At 41.5% G+C, this 22,106-nt stretch overlaps 1 protein-coding gene across 5 annotated transcripts in view; it reads left to right on the top strand.

Annotated features, from left to right (window-relative positions):
* The first annotated feature begins 3,186 nt into the window (after nucleotides 1–3,186).
* Nucleotides 3,187–22,106, top strand: part of LOC134353003 (protein Shroom4-like) — a 156,089-nt gene continuing 137,169 nt past the window's right edge. For 4 of the 5 annotated variants that reach the window (XM_063060757.1, XM_063060759.1, XM_063060758.1 and 1 more), the window contains exon 1: nucleotides 3,187–3,456. In XM_063060757.1, coding sequence (XP_062916827.1) covers nucleotides 3,331–3,456 — 126 coding nt within the window. In that variant the 5' untranslated portion in view covers nucleotides 3,187–3,330. The remainder of the gene's footprint in view (nucleotides 3,457–22,106) is intronic. The other variant, XM_063060761.1, reaches the window with a different exon arrangement.

Genomic DNA, 22,106 nt, shown 5'->3' with positions numbered 1-22,106 from the left:
GTGTCATTGTACACCAGTCATTGAAAGTGGGCATGCAGGTACAGCAGGCGGTGAAAAAGGTGAGTGGTATGCTGGCATTTATAGCGAGAGGATTCGAGTACAGGAGCAGGGAGGTTCTACTGCAGTTGTACAAGGCCTTGGTGAGACCACACCTGGAGTATCGTGTGTAGTTTTGGTCCCCTAATCTGAGGAAAGACATTCTTGCAATAGAGGGAGTACAAAGAAGGTTCACCAGATTGATTCCTGGGATGGCAGGACTTTCATATGAGGAAAGACGAGATCAACTAGGCTTATACTCGCTGGAATTTAGAAGATTGAGGGGGATCTTATTGAAACGTATAAAATTCTAAAGGGATTGAACAGGCTAGATGCAGGAAGATTGTTCCCGATGTTGGGGAAGTCCAGAACAAGGGGTCACAGTTTAAGGATAAAGGGGAAGCCTTTTAGGACCGAGATGAGGAAAAACTTCTTCACACAGAGAGTGGTGAATCTGTGGAATTCTCTGCCACAGGAAACAGTTGAGGCCAGTTCATTGGCTATATTTAAGAGGGAGTTAGATATGGCCCTTGTGGCTAAAGCGGGTATGGAGAGAAGGCAGGTACAGGGTTCTGAGTTGGGTGATCAGCCATGATCATACTAAATGGTGGTGCAGGCTCGAAGGGCCAAATGGCCTACTCCTGCACCTATTTTCTATGTTTCTATGTTACATAGCAGAAGAATCTTTTCTTAGCTCAGTACCCGACATGCGAAAGCAAAAATGTGCAGATACTGGAAACCTGAAATAAAACATAGAACAGTATAGCATAGAACAGGAACTTCAGCCCATAATGTTGTTCCAAACTAATTGCACTAGTAGTAAAATTCCCAGCTAAACGAATCCCATCTGCCTACACAGTGATCATATCCTCCTTTTCCTGTGCCCGAGTAAGAGCCTCTTAAATTCCTCTGGCACATTTGCTCCACCACTACCCCAACAATTCATTCCAGACATCCACCATTCTGTGTAAAAGAATTGCTTTGCACGTCCCATTTGAATTTAACCCCTCTAGCCTTAAATGCATTCCCTCTGGTATGAGTAACTTCAATGCTGAGGAGAAAAAGATTTTGGCTGCCTCCTCTCTAGTAATAAGCCTCTATCTGATTTTTCTCCAGCCTCTGAACTATAGAGAAAACAAGTTTGTCCAAGCTTTCCTTACACCATATGCCTTCTAATACAGAGAGCATCAAAGTAAACCCCTTCTGCACCCTCTCCAAAATCTCCACATCCTTCCCGCAAAGCGGCAACCTGAATTGAATGCAAATAGAATTAGAAAATGCCGGAAATACTCCTTAAGCCAGAAGCATCTGTGGAAAGAGAAAGTGTGCTAATGTTTCAGGGCAGTGGGCTTTCTAAGGAAGGATCTTCATCTTCATGGAAAACACGGAAATTATCACATTATTCTGTCTAAAATAGAATGCCAGAGTTATTAACGAATGAACACCAGAGAAGCAGATAATCAATAGCACAGAGCTTAATTTGCAAATCTGTTTTTAAAGTAAAAGATGAACATTGTCTAGTAGAGAAGAAAAATGTGTATTTTCATAGTTAAACACATAAAGTACTGGAGGAGTTCAGCAGATTAGAAAGCATCTATGGAAAGGAATGAATATATATGTATTTCATATACTTTATCATAATGCAAAACACTTAAAAGTAAGAGCACCTTTCTTTGGAACTGCATTTGGATGGTAACTACCCTCACTAATCTCATAGTCCTTGTGTTAGAGAATGGTTATGCTGGGCACTTTACATTTTGTTCTCTGTAAATGCCCAGCTGATGAACATGTCACCCCGTTACCACAGAGGGTTCACAAATCATGAAGGAGTGAAAAATCTGACAGCTTTCAGTGATTTTTGCTGGGAATGAAAAATGAACTAATACTAACTGAGAGGTTCCTTTGTCTTCATCCGGGCTCTTGAAATATGAGCAGTATAACGAAACAGAGGTGAAGCACTGTATCCATTCAGGATAAAAGCTCAATTTCAGAATAGGAATTAAAATTAGAAATACTAAAGATGAAAGATCAGCTTTATTGGCCACATATACATCAAGATATTGAAACATACGGTGAAATGCATCGTTTGCACCCGTGACCAACACAGCCCACAGATGGGCTAGGGATAGCCCACAAGAGAAGTTGAGGATTTGGGCTCTGACGTTTGATATTGGTGTTTTTCTCTGTGGGTGAATCTGTTAATCTTTGTGTTTGACAGAGATGGTTGGAGGTTTTAATGCTATTGCAACTGTTCTTTTCTGCGTTGAGGGGGCTGGGAATCTGATATTCCGTCACTGTTTCTTTCTGTGAGGAAAGGGCTAGGGATTTGTTGTTATTGTTGCTGGTTTTTGTGCTGGAGGGGGTGGGGGTCTTAGATTTTGCATGTTTTGTTTCTTTTTTGTGTCGGGGTGAGGGAGTGATGTTATTTCTTTTCAACAACTCCCATGGTTTTTCTGTGTTTCTTGGCTATCTGAAGAAGAGGAATATCAGAGTTGTATTGTACATACATACTTTGACAATAAAATGAAACTTTGTATCTTTGAACCTTTGAAGTGACTCCATGCTTCTGGCACCAGCATAGCATGTAGACAACTTACTAACCTCAACCCCTATGACTTTGGAAAATGGGAGAAAACTGGAACAACGGAAGGAAACCCACATGGTCAAGAGAGAATGTATGAACTCTTCACAGGCAGTGGCAGAAATTGAATCTGGATCTCTGGCGCTGTAAAGCATTACACTAACTGCTACGCTGTTGTGCCACCTCCACTAGGCAGCGAAACTGATGGATTACTCTTTCAAGGAACAGAACAGGCGTGACAGGCCAGATATCTCCGTATGTAGTGTATGGCTTAATGAAAATAAAGCAAAGATAAAACTGGAACAAAGGAAAATTCTAAGTATGAGACCAACGCTGTGCATTCAATGAGAGGACAACAAGTTTTCTTTCACACATTTTCAATGAGGTTCAAGGTACAAGTCTTTAGGTTGAAAGATTGAGCAACTTTTGAATGCAATTATTTCCATATTTCTTCGAAACGAGTTAAAAAGATGAACTCGAGCAGAATTTGCACCGAAGTCCCGAACCTTTTCCTTTCGTCGCATTGGTTCGCCGTTCACAGGCTGACGGAGGAGATGATTGGCTGGACTGGTTGTCAATCCTGGAAAAGGCAGATTGAGGAGCGGGCGAGTTATGTCTCAATGTCATTTCCGTAATGGTTGCAAAGTAGCAGTTAGTCGGGGGGAAGAAAAAAATCAATGGGAATGTGATGGAACTCCGAGAAATCATAGAGTATGGAGCGCAACAGAGAAGCGGCCAGCATCTACCAACATATTCATGTTCATTTGCAAGGTGGAGCTCCGTGGGGCTTTACCCTAAAGGGGGGGCTGGAACACGGAGAGCCCCTCACCATCTCAAAGGTAAAAGAAAATCGAGACTTTGCTCTCCCGCTAGAAAGTGTCCATGATATAGCTCGTGCAAAAAGTATGGAAGGACTTTCGCGTAACAGTAATCCGTCTTGGAACGCAGAGAAGGAAAAACGAAGTTCTGGGTGGGGGGTGGTGTGGAGAAATAGTTCAGAACGAAGCGCAAACTCTGCATAAAAGGGGTCTCAAGTGATCGGCGTGCATGGCAATCTGCAACTGCCTGCTGCTGGAAGGGAATTTGGAGAATGCACTTTAAGTTGCATTGGGGGGAAAAAAGTAATCTAATTTTGGTAGAAAGTCTGTTTGAAAGGAGAGGCAGGAAAATATATGTTTAAAAATACCGACAGGCTGCATAACTGCCTTCATTGAGATATATTTCGGGAGGTGCTGAAGGACATGGTTCCAATTTAAAAATTGCAGGTTTTCTGCATTCTAAATGTGTGCACATTTTGCAGTGGTATTGCAGTAGGGCTGTTTAGTATATTGGGTTGTTACTTCCCCTCTGTAGGCGAGGGAAAGGTTTATTTCTGAACCCGGTGGCAGAGGGGCATGGGCAGGAGGTGTATGTGTGTGTTGGGGGGGGGGAGGAAGCAGCTAATGTTTTATTTGTGTAAATGATTAACGATCTTTCACTGCTGAAGCACCTTCGCAACTCCTTCACTAGTAAAACGGGCAGTAAGTAACCGACCGGTTCACAGAACAGCATTTAACTTAACTCATAGGGGATATGTTAATTCCCTTCTTTAGTTACATATTATACCATGTTGTTACTGATTAACGCCCCCCCCCCCCATCACCAAGTAGTTGGAGCTGAAGTTCAGTCCCTGTGCGGCGATTTCGCCTGGACAGCCCTTTACAGCTGTTTGAGTTAATATCCCCAAAAGACAAACGCAAGTGTTTTGTAAAGTGGGGGGTAGCGGTACTCCATCGTTAAGTCTTTAATTAAATAAAGTCTACTTGGGAGAGAAAGAACACTTCACAACCGCTAGTTATCGGGATGAGTCAAAGAGGATTTCATTGAAACTTGAAATTTTCTCTCTCTCTTTCTGCTACTTCCTCTGCCAAATTTCTTAAGCTCTTGCCGCACGTTCCTGCTCGCCAAGAGTTTTTCTTTAAAGTGTGTTCATGGGATATGGGTGTTCCTAGTCACACCTGCATTTAATGGTCATCCCTAGAAGCTCTTGAAAAGTTAGTTGATGGAAAGCCAGGTCTGGACGGGCTGAAGACCATGTGGTGAATGGATCCCCGTGGCGCAGGGAGTTCCAAGATTTTGGTCCAGTGATGGTGAGAGAATGGTAATTATGTTCCCAAATCAAGCTTGTCTATGAATTGTAAAAGAACCTGCACATGGTGGTGAATGCAGACAGATGCCATTCTCCAGCTCCTAGATAGTAAGAATTTTATGCTTGGAAAGTACAAAGCAACCAATAAGGCCTGTGACAAGGTTCCACATGGAAGGTTAGTTAGGAAGGTTCAATCGTTAGGCATTAATATCGAAGTAGTAAAATGGTTTCAGCAGTGGCTGTATGGGAGACGCCAGAGAGTAGTGGTGGATAAGTGTATGTCAGATTGGAGGACGTTGTCTAGTGGTGTGCCTCAGGGATCTGTACTGGGTCCAATGTTGTTTGTCATATACCTTCATGGTCTGGATGATGGGGTGGTAAATTGGATTAGTAAGTATGCAGATGATACTAAGATAGGTGGAGTTGTGGATAACAAAGTAGGTTTTCAAAGCGTGCAGAGAGATTTAGACCACTTAGAAGAGTGGGCTGAAAGATGGCAGATGGAGTTTAATGCTGATAAATGTGAGGTGCTACATTTTGGTAGGACTAATGAAAATAGGACATACATGGTAAATGGTAGGGCATTGAAGAACAGAGGGATCTAGGAATAATGGTGCATAGTTCCCTGAAGGTGGAATCTCATGTGGGTAGGGTGGTGAAGAAAGCTTTTGGTATGCTGGCCTTTATAAATCAGAGCATTGAGTATAGGAGTTGGGATGTAATGTTGAAATTATATAAGGCATTGGTGAGGCCAAATCTGAAGTATTGTGTACAGTTCTGGTTACCAGATTATAGGAAAGATGTCAATAAAATTGAGAGAGTACAGAGGAGATTTACTAAGATGTTGCCTGGGTTTCATCTCCTAAGTTACAGAGAAAGGTTGAACAAATTAGGTCTTTATTCTTTGGAGCATAGAAGGTTGAGGAGGGACTTGATAGAGGTATTTAAAATTATGAGGGGGATAGATAGAGTTGACGTGGATAGGCTTTTTCCATTGAGAGTGGGGGAGGTTCAAACAAGAGGACATGAGTTGAGAGTTAAAGGGCGAAAGTTTAGGGGTAACATGAGGGACTTCTTTACTCAGAGAGTGGTAGCTGTGTGGAACGAGCTTCCAGCAGAAGTGGTTCAGATAGGTTCGATGTTGTCATTTAAAGTTAAATTGGATAGATATATGGACAGGAAAGGAATGGAGGGTTATGGGCTGAGTGCAGGTTGGTGGGACTAGGCGAGAGTAAGAGTTCGGCACGGACTAGAAGGGCCGACATGGCCTGTTTCCATGCTGTAATTGTTATATGGTTAACCAGGACAACCAAAGGCCCCACCCATCCCAGATATTCTCCCTTCTCACCTCTTCCATCATAGTTAAAAAAACCTGGAAACACTTACCACCACACGCAAGGACAGCTACCCTGCTGGTACAAGCCTATTCAGTGGTTCCCCAATACAATAAGTGGACTCTTGACTTTACTATCTACCTTTTTTGATCTTTCACCTTGCCGTTTACCTGCACTGTACATTTCCTGTAGCTGTTACACTTTATTCTGTATTCTGTTATTGTTTGTACTACTTCCGTGCACTATGCACACCTGCCAAAGGGTTTCAGCCCACCACGTCAACTGTGCTTTTTCCAAATGATGTTGCATTTTGTGTGTTTTGCTCGGATTTCCAGCATCTGCAGATTTCTCGTGTTTGTCAATGCATTATGTAATGATTTGATCGGTATGAACAGTAGGCAAGACAAATGGAATGGAGTTACACCAAAATGTAATGCCGTGTGGGTGATCTTTTTTTTGTGCGAGAGAGGGGGTTGGGGGTTTGATGTTAATGCCCGGTGGGAGTGGTTTTGCATTTGGGGGTTGATGTTCTCGTTTTCTGGGTGGGTGATTTGTTACTTTTTATGTGAGGGAGAGGGTGGGGGGGGTGGGGTTGGGGGTTTGTTTCTTTTTCCTTATCATGCGTTGGGGGGGGTTGATGTCTTTCAAGGACTTCCATGGTTTTTCTGTATTTTCTGTATATCTCGAGAAGATAAATCTCAGAGTTGTATTCTATGTACAAAATAAAATGAATCTTGGAGATGCATTTGTATTGGTGAGATTCTCTACTAATCTCAAGAATTTAACAAGGTCCCTCGTGGTAGGTTAATCCAAAAGATTGAAGCGTGTAGGACTTGGAGTAACTGGCAGATTGGATTCAACATAGGCTTGGTCATAAAAGATGAGGACAGTGGTGGAGGTATGTTATTCTGACTGGAGTTCTGTGACCAGTGGTGATCCATGGGGATCAGTGCTGGAATCACTGTGTCTAGTGGAAAAGTATACAGTTAAAGGCACTGATGTAGAGCGATATCTTGTGGTTCACGTCCATAGCTCCTTGAAAGTAGTGACTCAACTGGACTGACAGGTAAAGGAGGTGTATAGTATGCTTGCCTTAATTGGCCCTGGCATTGAGTATAAGAGTTACGAAGTTATGTTGCAGCCATTTAAAACTTCGGTTAGATTGCACGTAAAGGATTGTGTGCAGTTCTGGTTTCCTCCATTCCAGGAAAGATCTGTGTTACCCAGGGATCAACCTAGAATCAATGAATTCAGAGGATAGCAGCAGACTTAATTAAAGGTGTGATGCTGACCTGGTGCACAACAATAACAAGGACATGTAGTAGTTATGGCGATTTCGTTACCAGTGGATCAGATCAAAGCTCTGCAATCCTGCCACATCAATCTGTGGATGCTGAGGGACAATTAAACAGGTTAAGGGGTAAGGAAGCTTCAAAGTTGCAGAGCAGTTAGCACGATGCTATTACAGCTTGGGGCATCCAAGTTTAGAGTTCAGTCTCAGCATCCTCTGTAAGGAGTCTCTGTACGTCCTCCCTGTGCAATGCGTGCGTCTTCTCTGGGTCCTCTGGTTTCCTCCCACAGTCCAAACACATAACAGATGGGTTGAGTGATCATTGTAAATTGTCCCGGGATTAGGTTAGGGTTAAATTGGGGGTTATGAGATGGTGCGGCTGGAAGAGCCTATCCTGCACTTTATCTCTAAATAAATAAGAACAAATCTGTCCTCTATGATGGTGGGACCCCGCATGTGCATGCTAGAGACTGCTATGTGGGACAAACTTCAGTGGAAGGGTAACAGGTTCATCACCATCTCTAGAGCAGTTGGGAATGAGCTACAATTGCTGGCCTGATCACCAGTGCCCAGATCCAAAAATGTATAAAGCGATAAAGCAGTCATAAACTGACACTTGACGATTTATCAGACCATGTCAGAATATTGACCATGTCTCACTGTATGGAGTTATTGAAAATTTCTTATCTGCTATATTACGAATGGAACTGAACTCGCCAACGAACATTCTGACTTCAGATTGAACAGCTGAAGATGACTAAGGTCTTGAAGAAGTCCCTCACAAATGTCCTGGAGCTGACTTCTAGCAGCCACAACCCATCCCCCTTGATTCCCATTGGCTCAGTGGTGCTACAATTGATCAGATACTGCCACAGTTTCAAGGGTTGTCACTATCCATTACTGAGAATCAACCCTTCAGCACATGTTCATATTAATGGCTGCAATGAAGACCTAGCATATGAGCAAATACTTTCCAGGTTATTGGAACGATATAATTTCAATAGACAGTATAGAAACAAGCTATTCATCTCCCTGTACAATGCCAACCATTGAGGCCCCTTCCCACCAACATATATCAATACTGAAACCAGATGAAAAATTTGAAATCAAAATTTGTTGGAGCAAAAGCCAACAAGAAAATAATGTTGATGAGGATAGCATCATTCTACATTGAACACAATTCCCTGTAACTAATTTGCTTCATGCTGCTTGAGACATTTGAGATTATGGCTTTTGACTGTTTAGAAGCCATGTCTTTGGTTGCCTCAGTCCAAGTCTCAGCAATTCCCTACCTAACTCTCTGTCTTTAGATTTTCCTCTTTTTAAGATGCTCCTTAAAATGTATTTATTTATGGTCAAACTCCTAAATTATCATGTGTTGTCAATCAACACAGTTCCTTAAAACATTTCAAACTTTGACAGTAAAGTACAATGGCCAGTTGGTTTCAGAGACATAAGGTTGTTTTCTCTGTGTAAATTATGTGAAACTAATGCAGCTATTTCCAATAGTACAGGGAAGCAAACTTGCAATCCAGCTGCCTGCAAGGTGCTCTGTTGAAGATTTTGTGAAATATTTTACAGCTGAAGTGTTACTAAATTAAGGATATTGACTCTTCCCAACATCAACCTGACTGTTTTAATTCTACAAACCATATATTGGTTTGGAGATCCATTAGCTTTAAGGCTGTGAGCAGTACTTAAAGAGAACATTGAACAACTGTACATGAAAGTATGGAAATAATTTTCTGGTCAAGGGTGGCAAAGGAAACAACATCCTGAACTGTAACACGGTAGATGGAGTTGGGGAGAAAACAAAGTGGGAGAGCAGAACAAGCTTGTCATAAAATACACGTGGAATTCCTGAAGTTGCACAGAATATATTGGGAGACAAATAGCCAAGCGCAGTTGAAGCTTTGTTTACAGTTTCAGTCACTGTACCATAAGAATGATTTAAAATACGGCAAACTCAAAATCCCCACATTCACTATCAGCACAGGTGCACCATATGGCTATATGGTTAGTACCTTGTTCGACTCACTTTATACTTATGACTTTGTGGCTAAGTACAGCTCCAATGCTCTGTTTGTTTGGTGACGGCACCGCTGTTGTCGGCCAAATCAAAGGTGGAGTCGTGTCAGCAGACATGAAGGAGATTGAAAATCTGGTTGAGTAATCCCACAACAACAACCTCTCACTCAGCGTCAGCAAAACTAAAGAGCTGATTTTTGACTGTAGGAGGAAGGAGAACAGAAGATGATAGGATGAGTTAATATATCAGAGGGTCTTTTCTGGGACCAGTACATAAATGTCATCACAATGAAGATACAACAGCACCTCTGCTCCTTTAGAAATTTGCGTAGATTCGACACATCACCAAAAATTTGGACAAATGTATATAGATGCACAGTGAAGAGTATCCTAACTGGGTACATCCTGGTCTGGGAGGGAAATATGCCCAGGAATGGAAAAGGCTACAGAAAGTGGTGGAAGCAGCCTAGTCCATCACTGGCAGAACCCTCCCTATCATTGAGTACATTTACATGGAGCACTGCCACAAGAAGGCAACATCCATCGTTAAAGACCCCTGCAATAGAGGATGTGCCCCTCCTTGTTACTACAATATGGCAGGATGTACAGCAGCCTCGTGTCCCACCCCATCAGTTTCAGGGACAACCACCAGCCTCCTTGACCACTGGACTAATCTGGACTAATTCTATGATCTGCAGACTCACTTCCAAAGACTCTTTAACAACTGATGTCCTCAGCGTTATTTTTATTTGCCCTGTTTGTCGTCTTTTGCTCAATGATTGTCAGTATGTCTGTTTATGTAGTGTTCTGTAAAATTCTGTTGTATTTTTTCCTGTAAATTTCTGCAAGAAAATGAATTTCAGGGTGGGATCTGGTAACATATATATATGTACTTTGATAATAGATTTACTTTGAACTTTGAAATTTGCTTTTGACATTGAATTTTGAGATAGAGCTTAGGTCCATCTGATTGCAGCATGGATTAGGAGTAGGAACCTTACTTACGTCTTTTCAAACATCAGGATGCCACGAAGCACTTTGCAGGAAATGAAATCCTTTCAGGAGTATTCATAGTTAAAATTTAGGAAATGACAGATATTTTGTGCACAATAAGCTCCCATAGGTATCTATGTGAAGAGGAGCAGATCATTTTTAGTAGAGACTAGACGACGGGGTGACCTGTTGGGGCACCCTTTGAGAGAAAGGTGGTGCAGTCTGATGTGACCAGAATGAACATCAAGTTTTCCTGAATGCTATTGGTATCGCTTTGCTTTGGAAACTGAAGTAGAAAACCTCAGTGTATTAAAGAAGAATGACGCGTAGCAAAGCAAGTATAGCTGCTCCTTGTTTAACGAAGGACACTTCTGGTTTATCTGCCACCCTTGTGCCTCTCGTTGTCATTCTGGAGACGTGCAGCCCTTTCATTCCCCGTCTCTTCATCTCTTCCGTTGTTTATTCTTTCTCTCCAATCCTGGAGACATGCAAGCCTCTCCTCCTCTGTCTCTTCTTCTCTCATTTTTTTTGTCCTGACTCTTTGATCCTGGAGTCATGCGGCCCTGGCCTCATCCGATTCTTGTTCTCTCCCTCTCCTTGCGTCATCTCTTGACCATAATGTCATCCTTCCCTTTCCACGTGGCATAATTAGGGTGACCATTTTTTTTACCTTAATATTGGATAGAAGATACGAAGCACTAACACCAAAGGATGCTGATTATTCTTGATGATGTGGTTGGCGCTCTCCTAAATGGACGTGATATAGTCACCGCTGTCCTTTGACTGCAGCAAAGGGTTTTAATGGTGTCTCGAAGTACGTCATTACAATAAGATTTAATTATCTCTTATTGATGGGTGGCAGTTAGATCTGTCCCAATCCTGCACATGCTGATGGTGATTAGCAGAATGTGGACCCCTCGAAATAGAGCTGTCCTGCCCTTTTGCTCCAGTAGGTGTCGCTGCTGAGGCTGGTCGTGTGCATGCGTTGGGCTGTCGCGTCTCAATTTCCATGATGGCCAATCGGGTCTTGGGTGAAAGCCAGCCTGTTGATTTTTGGGGAGTGAGCAATTTTATACGAATATATAACCCTGAACTTTGCCTGCATTCTGTAAGTTAGCCCATTTTAATTCGATTTAGGCAAAAAAAATGCCGCTGTAATGCACCGTTTGTGCTAATTGGAGGTCACAAACAGACGGACAGAGCATGAGAGTTTTAGTATCATACAGATGTTGGTTGAACATCCACTATTGCCCTCGTACAGCTAGGTAGGCCACAGTTGCATGCCTCCCCTAAAAGCTGGACTTAAAACATCACACATTACTCCTTCCATCCAGCAGTGGAATGGCAGCACAGAAGTATATGGAGTGGAACATGAATCCATAACTTCCCACTCTGGTAAGAGTGGTGCTCACTGAGTCAGGGTCAGTACATTTAAAAGAAATAAGTTCGTGCTGAGAAGAGTAAAGATGAAATTCTTCATGATTATTAAAGGTTTGGGAAAGTAAGTGTGATAGACTAGTATATTATTAAAATGGATGACTCCAAGGTTACGATAAAGATATTTAAGGATCAGGTTAGAAAATAAACTCTTTATCAAGTAAGGCAGCACAGTCGTGTAGCATGTAGCTCTGATGACCCAGGTTCAGTTCTTCATTATTATTTTTATTTATTCAGAGATGTGTGCAGAACAAAGGCCTTTCTGGCGTAACGAGTTATGCCACTCTGCAGCCCACCCACTTAACACTAGCTTAATCTCAGGGCAATTCACAATGACCAGTGAGCCTACTAACCAGGAGGTCTTTGATCTGTGAGAGGAAACCAGGGCGCCCGGAGGAAGCCAGCACAATCACAGGGAGAAAGTGCAAATTCCTTGCAGACAGCACCAGGATTGAACTTTAAACTCTGATAGCCAGAGTCGTAGTAGAGTCAGGCTAGCTGCTATGCTACCGTGACACCCCACGGTATTCGTGTGGAGTTTGAATGCATCTTCATGAGTTCCATTTGTTACTCAAGTTTTATCAAATATCCCAAAGATTTACTGCTCATTACATTAATTGATTGCTGTAAATCATTCCTGGAGTCAATTGTTGATGGAGATACAGTGTGGAATTGAAGGGTATGTGGAAGGGAATAGGTTGTAGGGAATAAATGTGGGGACAGAATTGATGGGTTTGCTCTGAGAACTGGCAGATGCACTTAGCCACTTGTATTGTGAGATACGTGAAAGTTCAGAATTCTCTCTGATTAACACAACAAAGCAGAGAATGAACTTTTTTTAAAAAATAGAATTTTTCTAAAAGAAAAATAATTCATACAGTGTAAAAGGTACAAGTCAGGAAATTAGTGTCTTATATTTTAGGGGTTAGTGCTGAATTATTCACTAAAAATCAATGATAGATGATAACTTTAACCAATGATTATGGTAAGTTTTGATAAACAAGGCTAAAATTACAAAACAAGGCATGGGATCCAAGGAGACCTTGCTTTGTGGATCCAGAATTGGCTTGCCCACAGAAGGCAAAGGATGGTTGTAGATGGTTTGTATTTTGCATGGAAGACAGTGAACAGTGGTGTTCTGCAGGGACCTGTGCTGGTACACAATCTCTTTGTGACTTTTATAAAAGACCTGTATGAGGAAGTAGAAGGGTGGCTTAGTAAGTTTGCTGATGACACAAAAGTTGGGGGTGCTGTGGATAGTCTGGAGGGTTGTCAGGGGTTACAGCAAGACTTCAATAGGATGCAGAACTGGGCTGAGAAGTGGCAGATGGAGTTCAACCCAGATAAGTGTGAAGTGGTTCATTTCAGAAGGTCAAATTTGAAGACAGAATATAATATTAATGGTAAGACTTGGCAGTGTGGAGGATCAGCGAGATCTTGGGGTGTTGTTAAGAAGGTGTATGGTGTGTTGGCCTTCATCAACTGGGATTTTTAAGAGCCGTGAGGTAATGTTACAGCTATATAAGACCTTAGTTAGATTGTACCAGAGTACTGTGTTCAGTTCTGGTCACCTCATTACGGGAAGTATGTGGATACTATAAAGAGAGTGCAGTGGAGATTTACAAGGATGTTGCCTGGATTGGAGAGCATGTCTTATGAGAATAGGTTGAGTGAACATCGCCTTTTCTCCTTGGAGTGATGGACGTTGAAAGGTGACCTGATAGAGGTGTACAAAATGATGAGAGGCAATAATTGTGTGGATGGCCAGAGGCTTTTTCCCAGGGATGACATGGCTAACATGAGGGGGCATAGTTTTAGGGTGCTTGGAAGTAGGTACAAGGGGAATGTCAGAGGTAAGTTTTTCATCCCAGAGAGTGGTGGGTGTGTGGAATGCACTGCCAGTGAAGGTGGTAGAGACAGATACAACAGGGTCTTTTAAGAGACTCTTAGATAGGTACGTGGAGCTTAGAAAAATAGAGGGCTATGCGATAGGGAAATTCTAGGCAGTTTCTTCAGTAGGTCACATGGTCGGCACAACATTGTGGGCCAAAGGGCCTGTAATGTGCTATAGTTCTGTTTCTAAAACACAATGCTGTTTGTAATGACAAAGCCTATTTAAATGACGTCATGCTCCCATGATCAGATATCATACATTTCGTGTTTTTGCAGCTGATACTGGAGCAGTGACACTATCAGCTTAATAATTGTTGATCTTTCAGGTCTGCGTCGCTGTTATCAACTGACCCCTTGCCAATTTCCATTTTGTTGCTCTTTCCAAAAATATATTTAGTTTTGCAGATAAGGTATGGAAAGTCACATAGTTTTGAATATCCTGTTAGATTAACTATGCTTGGAGACAAACTGTACTTGTAGATCAAACCACCTTAGTGAAACTGGAAGCAGGTAATAAGTTTGTGTAAGATCGATATATTCAACTTTAGAAGTTGATTCAAAAAGTGTCAGTTTTTTTGTACACGACAAATTAATGGACCAAAATATTTTGGGCAGTTTTTAACTGGCTGATCCTAAAGTTATTTACAGCTCAGATACCTGCTCCTTCAAATAACTGACCAGTTCTCCCAATTGTTTTTCTCATGGACAATCTACCTCCATAGACAAATATTTGCTGCTTTGTTAATGTACACTCGGTGGCTGCTGTATTTAATAAGTGGCCACTGAGAATATGTTTGTGGTCTTCTCCTGCAGCCCATTCACCAGGGTTCAACATGACATGCGTTGAGGGGTGATCTTCTGCACGTCCCTGTTGTAATGCATGGTTACTTGAGTTACTGTCAGCTCAGATCAATCTGGCTGTACTCCTCTGACCTTTCTCATTAACAAGGTGTTTTCACCCACAGAGCTGCCAGTCACTGGATGCTTTGTTTTCTGCACCATACTCTGAAAATTCTGGAGGCTATAAAGCATGAAAGTCTCAGGAGACCACTTTCTGCAATACTCAAACCACTCCATCGGGCAACACCAATCATTGCACGGTCAAAGTTCACATTTCTTCCCCATTCTGAGATTGACCATTCTGAACCTCTTGACCATGCCTGCATGCTTTTATGCATTGAGTTGCTGCTACATAATCGGCTAATTAGATATTTGCACCAACAAGCAGGTCTACAAATGTACTTAATAAAGTGGCCGCTGAGTGTAAATTAACTGTGTACCACTTTAGAATGGAGCAAACGTTTTACTGGTGGTACATTGTTCTGTTGTGTTCTAGCTTGCTCTTCAATAATTAAGCTGCATGCCATGTCAGACAGCATCTGTGGCAAAACAATGACTGTTTCGGGTCCGTGATCTTTTATTTGGAGTATTCTGAATCTTTAATCTTCTGAATTTGAATCATTTCTGTTGCTCTCTCTGCAGTCACTGCTTGATCTGCTGACTATTTTCAGTATTCTGTTTATCCAGGAAATGCACTGTTTTTCTTTCTTATTTTTAACCACTGAATAACAGCATTCCCTTCAGTACCATAATAGTTCCTTTGATCAATAATACTCCTTACTGCAAGTCCTGGTTCAGCCAATTGCACTTTCAACTCTTGGTTCGAAGTTCAAGACTTACTCCAGAGACTTGAGCACAACACACTGACTGTGGGAAAAGAAAATGCTGTATAATTACAGAAACCCATAAAACTTCACATTGCCAAACGGAGTTCTGTCTACATACTCCTGTTTCCAAATTCATTCAGTATAGATGTCTCCCCCTTTTCTTCCTCTCTCAGCTTGGCGCAATGTGATTTACTGTGAACAATGAGCCCATCACACTTACTTTAATATGGTAGTTTCCCCCTTAATATGTTAAGGGAAAGATAAACGAATGAAGAGAAAGCCTATTTTTTCCTGTCGGTTCCCTGTGGAACCAACCTCAAGGATGGTGAAGTAACAACTACATCCAGATACCAGAATAATGTACTGTAATGTGCTCTATGTAATAACTCAGGTTTGAAGCAATTGTGCAAACGCATGTTATATATAGGCATCCATTGGTCTCATGAGACCATGGATTTGCACCTTGGAAGGTTTCTAGGGCGCAGGCCAGGGCAAGGTTGTATGGAAGACCGGCAGTTGCCCATGCTGCAAGTCTCCCCTCTCCACGCCACTGATGTTGTCCAAGGGAAGGGCACTAGGGCCGATGCAGCTTGGCACCAGTGTCGTCACAGAGCAGTATGTGTTTAAATGCGTTGCTCAAGGACACAACATGCTGCCTCAGCTGAGGCTTGAACTAGCAACCTTCAGATCTGTAGTACACACAAAATGCTGAACGAACTCAGCAGGCCAGGCAGCATTCATGGAAAAAGGTAAGCAGTTGGCATTTCAGGCTGAAACCCTTCATCAGGACTGGAAAAGAGAAGAGAGATGAAGTTAGAGTAAGAAGGTGAGGGGGGGCAGAGAAGGAGAGGAAGAAGTACAAGGTAGTAGGTGATAGGTGAAACCGGGGGAGGGGGAAGGCTGAGGTAAAGAGCTGGGAAGTCGATTGGTGAAAGAGATACAGGGCTGAAGAAGGGGGTGTCTGATAGGAGAGGACGGAAGGCCATGGAAGAAAGGGAAGGTGGAGGAGCAGCAGAGGAAGATGATGGGCAGGTAAGCAGATCAGGTGAGAGATGGGAAATGGGGATGGTGAAGGAGAAGGAGAAGGAGGTGGGGTGCAGTCACTAGAAGTTTGAGAAATTGATTTTCATGCCGTCAGTTTGGAGGCTACCCAGATGGAATATAAGGTGTTGCTCCTCCAATCTGACTGTGGCCTCTTCGCAGTAGATTTTCTCTTGTTTGTGAAACACACACAGTATTATGAATGAGTTTAATAATCTGTTGATGCAAATATTTGCAACTTATTTCACGACATATGCCAGTGATATAAAACCCGATTCAGACATGGCTATGAAATTGTGCTAAAGATATTAGCTTCGTTTTAATAAACCAGAGTTGACATTCCTGAATGCAAAGGAGGATGAGAAGGAAAAGGAGAGAGAGGAAAAAGGAAGAAATGTGCATATTTCACAAACTTTGCATTTTCAAAGTACGGAGCATAGGAACAGCTGATGTATGTACAGTCTGTAAATACAAATGTGTTTGGGACACCAGCTGGATAGATTTGCCAACTGTTCTGGATTGCAGGCATCTGCTGCTTGCTGGGAACTTGTGTATCAAGCAGTGGACAGGAAGAGAACCCTGTTGTAACGTGGGGAGGATCCGTACCTTGTAGCGTAGGAAATACAGCTCCAAATTAAGTCAGTAAGCCAGCCTGAAGAGCACCATGATGATAATCTGCCATGGTGTTGATAATTGTAAATTAAGGATTGGGAGTTATTCGTGTGTTGCTTTTTGAAAGAGTCTCATAAGATCCTCTGCTTCCACCTGAGAGGCCAGAGTGGACTCAGCCTGTAGACACACTTCTGGTTGTGCTACAGTCCCTTAATAGAATGATCCTGGGGATGGGAGGGTTAAGGGGCGGCACAGTGGCTTAGTGGTTAGCACAGTGCTTTACAGTACCGGCGACCTGGGTTCAATTCCCATTTCTGCCTGTAAGGAGTTTGTACCTTCTACCTGTGACTGCGTAGGTTTTCTCCCACTGTCCAAAGACACTTTGTAAAATTGTCCCGTGATTAGGCTAGGATTAAACTGGGTGATCTCTGGGCTGCATGGCTGGATGGGCCAAAAGGCTCTACTCTGCTGAATAAAATTTAAAAAAATATGAGGAGTGTTTGATTACTCTGGGTTTGTTTTTGCTGGAGTTCAGATGAATATGTGGGGAGTGTGGAATCTCACTGAAATCTTTTGAATATTGAAAAGCATAGATAGAGTGGACGTGGAGAGGATTATTCTTGTAGTGTGGGAGTCTTGGACCAGAGGGTACAGCCTCAGAATAGAAGGACCTCCCTGTAGAACAGAGATGAAGAGGAAATTCTTTAGCTAGAGGGTGGTGAATCATTGCCACAAACGGCTGTGGAAGCCAAGTCATTGGGTATATTTAAAGCAGAGGTTGATAGGTAAGGATGTCCAAGGTTATGGGGAGCAGGATGGAAAACGGGATTGAGAGGGATCAGGAGTCGGCTGTGATGGAATGGCAGAGCGGACGCGATGGCCACATTCTCCTCCTATGTCTTGTGGTCTTAATATGCATTGTATCATCAACCATAGCAATACATATACTAGTATCTGCAGTGAAACATGGGCTGGGTGGTGGATGAAGTCTGTGATACTTCATGTTCACCATTTGCGTGGTAACGTCTCAGCTGTTCTCTTTGGAAGCCCCAAAGATTTAGATGAATTAAATAAAGACCAGCACATTCTGTTTCCAATGACTGAAGGGTGGATAACCAAAGGCACGAGTGTAAAAGTGATTGGCAAATAAATCCTGAGGTGATGAGAACTCTTGCTGTGGAATAAACAATTCAGAATGACAACAATCTGATAGGATGGAGAAACTCAATGAGAATAATATAAAATCTTGAAGAATGAAAAAACCGGTGTTCTACAGAAAGAGTCTTTAACTGGATTTCCCGTTGGAAGAGACAAATCATGTATAGTGGGAAGAATTAAATTTGAAAAATGCAGGAAACACTCGGTTGTGCGAAAAGAGAAATGGAGTTAATGCTTCAGGCTAGAAAAATCTTTAACAGAACTACAAAAGAGAGAAAGCAAGTTTGTTTTCAGAAACCGAGGGTTGGAGAAGGGCTGCATAGAGCAAAGAGACTACATCTGATCATGGGGTTGCTGTCGGGGTAAGCTGCAGATGATGTCCCCTAGTTTATAGGCTTATGAGGGCTGCCGGATAAATAACACAAGCAAAGGAACATGAGGATGAAACTCAGGGGTGTACAAAATGTCCTGCAGGTCACATCATGCTAATGGAGGAAATCTGAACTAAAATTGCACATAGCTAGCCTACAGCAGAACAGGCCAGTTCTGATAAAAGGGAGAAAACAAGCAATGTAAAGTTTATGGAATTCAGTACTAAATCCAGGAGGCTGCAACATGCCTTAAATGAAGATGGGGAAAGTGAATTCATTGATGGAGGAGTTGGGAATTATAGATGTCTGGAGGGAATTACACCCTACTAGTAAAGATTATACATATTACTCTTTCCCTCATTCAGCCTATTCAAGGATAGACTATTTCTTTATCTTTAATACAGATAGACTCAGGATAAAAAACTGTAATATTGCAACAATTGATCTGTCGGATCATAGCCCAGTCTCTATGTCTCTAATCCTGGAAAGGAAAATGAGGAAAACACTATGGAGGCTAAACTCACATATACTCAATAACCCGAAAGTAATGGAGAGATTAAGGGGAGAAATCAAAGAATATCTAGACCTTAATGACACGGGAGAAACATCACCAGTGATTTTATGGGATACATTGAAAGCTGTACTGAGAGGGAAAATTATTTCCATTACTACTCACATGAAAAAAATCAATGCACAAAAATTAGCAGACCTTCAAGGAAAATTAAAACAACTTCAAGTTGTAGATAGCAACAAAAGTAATTCAAATCTAAAACAGGAAATTAGGAAATTGCAAAGTGAAATTGACGATATTTATACGTTGGAAACTCAAAGAAATTTTCTTTACCTGAGACAAAAGAATTATGAAGTAGGAGGTAAATCAGCTAGATTATTAGCATATAAATTACGAAAACAACAAGCAGACAATACAATTCATAAAATAAAGAATCCAAAGACAAAGCTTGTGGAGAGTACAATAGGGAAAATTCAAGAGAGTTTTGAAACATATTATCAAGAGCTGTACTCCCAACCCCGGGCCCCCAATGAGCCCTATATAGACAGTGTATTGAATTTTTTAGATCTACCTAAACTTACAGATTTACAAAATGAAAGTTTATTAGAACCAGTAACTGCCAAAGAACTGAACGTGGCCATCTCTAGGTTAAAGGCTGGAAAGTCCCCGAGTTCTGATGGGTTTACCTCAGAGTGGTACAAGTCCCTGAAGACACAGTTAGCCCCATTACTACTTAACACCTTTAATTGGATCTTGCAGAGAGGAGAAACTCCACCTTCCTGGAGAGTAGCGATTATTTCAGTTATTCCTAAAGAGGGTAAAGATAAACTAGAATGTGGCAATTATCGGCCAATTAGTGTTCTTAATTTAGATTACAAACTATTTACATCTATATTAGCGCGCAGATTGGAAAAGCTTTTACCTGGCCTAATCCACTTAGACCAGACTGGATTTATTCAACAAAGACAAACACAGGACAACATAAGGAGAACTCTGCACATATTAGAACAGGTTAATAAGAACGAGACAGAGACAATGGTAGTAGGATTGGACGCTGAGAAAGCTTTTGATTCGGTTAGTTGGGCATTCCTATACAGAGTGTTAGGAAGATTCAGCTTTCAAGGAAGGTTTATTAAAGTAATTCAGACTCTATATGACAGCCCTACAGCCCGAATTAAGATAAATGGGGACCTCTCTGACTCCTTTATTTTAGAGAGAGGCACTAGACAGGGATGCCCAATTTCTCCTCTCCTTTTTGCACTAGATATTGAACTGCTTGCCCAACTAATAAGACAGAGCGAAATCGTGAAAGGTATCAAGGTGGCAGGGATTGAACAGAAAGTGGCGTTATTCGCAGATGATGTTTTGGTCTATCTGAGTGAACCAGAAAAATCATTTATAGGATTGTTTACACTGTTGCATGACTTTGGGGAAAATATCAGGTTATAAAATAAATGTAAAGAAAACACAGGTTATGTCCCTAAATTATACACCATCCAAAAAATTGCAGGATACATACGATCTTAAGTGGGAAGCTAAATCATTAAAATATTTAGGAATAACCCTGCCGAAGGATCTTTCAACACTGTCACAGGTAAATTATGGGCCATTAATCTCAGAGATAAAAGCAGATATGCATAGATGGAATCTTATCCCCTTTTTAAGTTTAAATTCAAGGATAAATACTATAAAAATGAATATTCTTCCTCGGTTATTGTATCTTTTTTGTACTTTACCGGTGGAGGTGGATGATAATCAATTCAGGGAATGGGACAAATGGATTTCCCGCTTCATTTGGCAAGGAAGGAAACCTAGAATTCGATATAACACCTTACAGTTAGGGAAGGAAGGAGGAGGTATGGTTCTTCCTTGCCTGAGAAATTATTTTTATGCCTCACAGATAACCCCTCTGTTACATTGGTGTAATAGGGAATATAAGGCTAGATGGAAGGAAATAGAATTTGGATTAGTTGACAGTTTTCCTCTTCAGGCCTCAATAGCTGACAAAGGATTGATGGCCCAGTTGGAAAAATTTAATAATGCTTGGATAAATCTTACATTAAAAGTATGGCAGAAGGTGGTTAATTCATGTGGAATTAATAACACGTTAAAACTCTTTAGATGGTGTGCATATGATACCGAATTCCTTCCCAACAGAGGAGATAAAAGATTTGAGCTATGGATAAAGAAAGGTCTTACAACCTACCTCTTATTTATAGATAAAAGAGTATTACAAAGTTTCCAAATCCTGCAGGACAAACATGGCCTAGAACATAATGACTTTTTTTTAGGTACCTTCAAATACGAAACTATGTTAACCAGAGTTGTAGATATACAGACCTATCAACAGTAGAATTAGAATTTTTCAAGATTCTGAATTCGGCTTGCAGTTCAATACCTAGTAAATCAGTTTCTCGCCTATATAATGCACTCTCCCATGCTAAAAATGTAAATACACTGTATATTAAAGAGAAGTGGGAGAAAGAAGCGGGGTTGGTACTTTCAGAGGAGGCTTGGGGGAAAATCTGCAGCTTTCAATGGTCCTCGACTAATTCTTTGACTTAGAGAGAACATTGTTGGAAAAACATTATAAGATACTTCAAGACCCCATATCAGGAAAAATATAAAGATACAAATGTGATGTGTTGGAGAAGGTGCGGCTCCAAGGAGGCAAATCATTTTCATATTTTCTGGGATTGCCCTAAATTAAGTCTATTTTGGGAAGGTATTCATAGAACATTAGTTAAGGTACTTGGGTCCCAGATACCTCTGAACTTTGAGACGCTCTATTTGGGGCATGTATTGTTCCTTGAACTGAAGGAAGATATAAAGTTGCTGCAGGCCCTCTTAGCGGCAAGTAAGAAATCAATCACTAGAAAATGGCTAAATCCAATACCACCTACATTAGAAGATTGGTACGAAATTATCTTGGAAATATTTAAAATGGAAAAGTTGACTTACTCCCTGAGAACTCAAAAAGAAACATTTTATCAAATCTGGAATAAATGGATTGAATATATAACCC

Source organism: Mobula hypostoma, chromosome 10, assembly GCF_963921235.1.
Source record: "Mobula hypostoma chromosome 10, sMobHyp1.1, whole genome shotgun sequence".
In the NCBI taxonomy this organism is placed as follows: domain Eukaryota; kingdom Metazoa; phylum Chordata; class Chondrichthyes; order Myliobatiformes; family Myliobatidae; genus Mobula; species Mobula hypostoma.
This window is presented reverse-complemented; position numbering and strand designations above follow the sequence as displayed.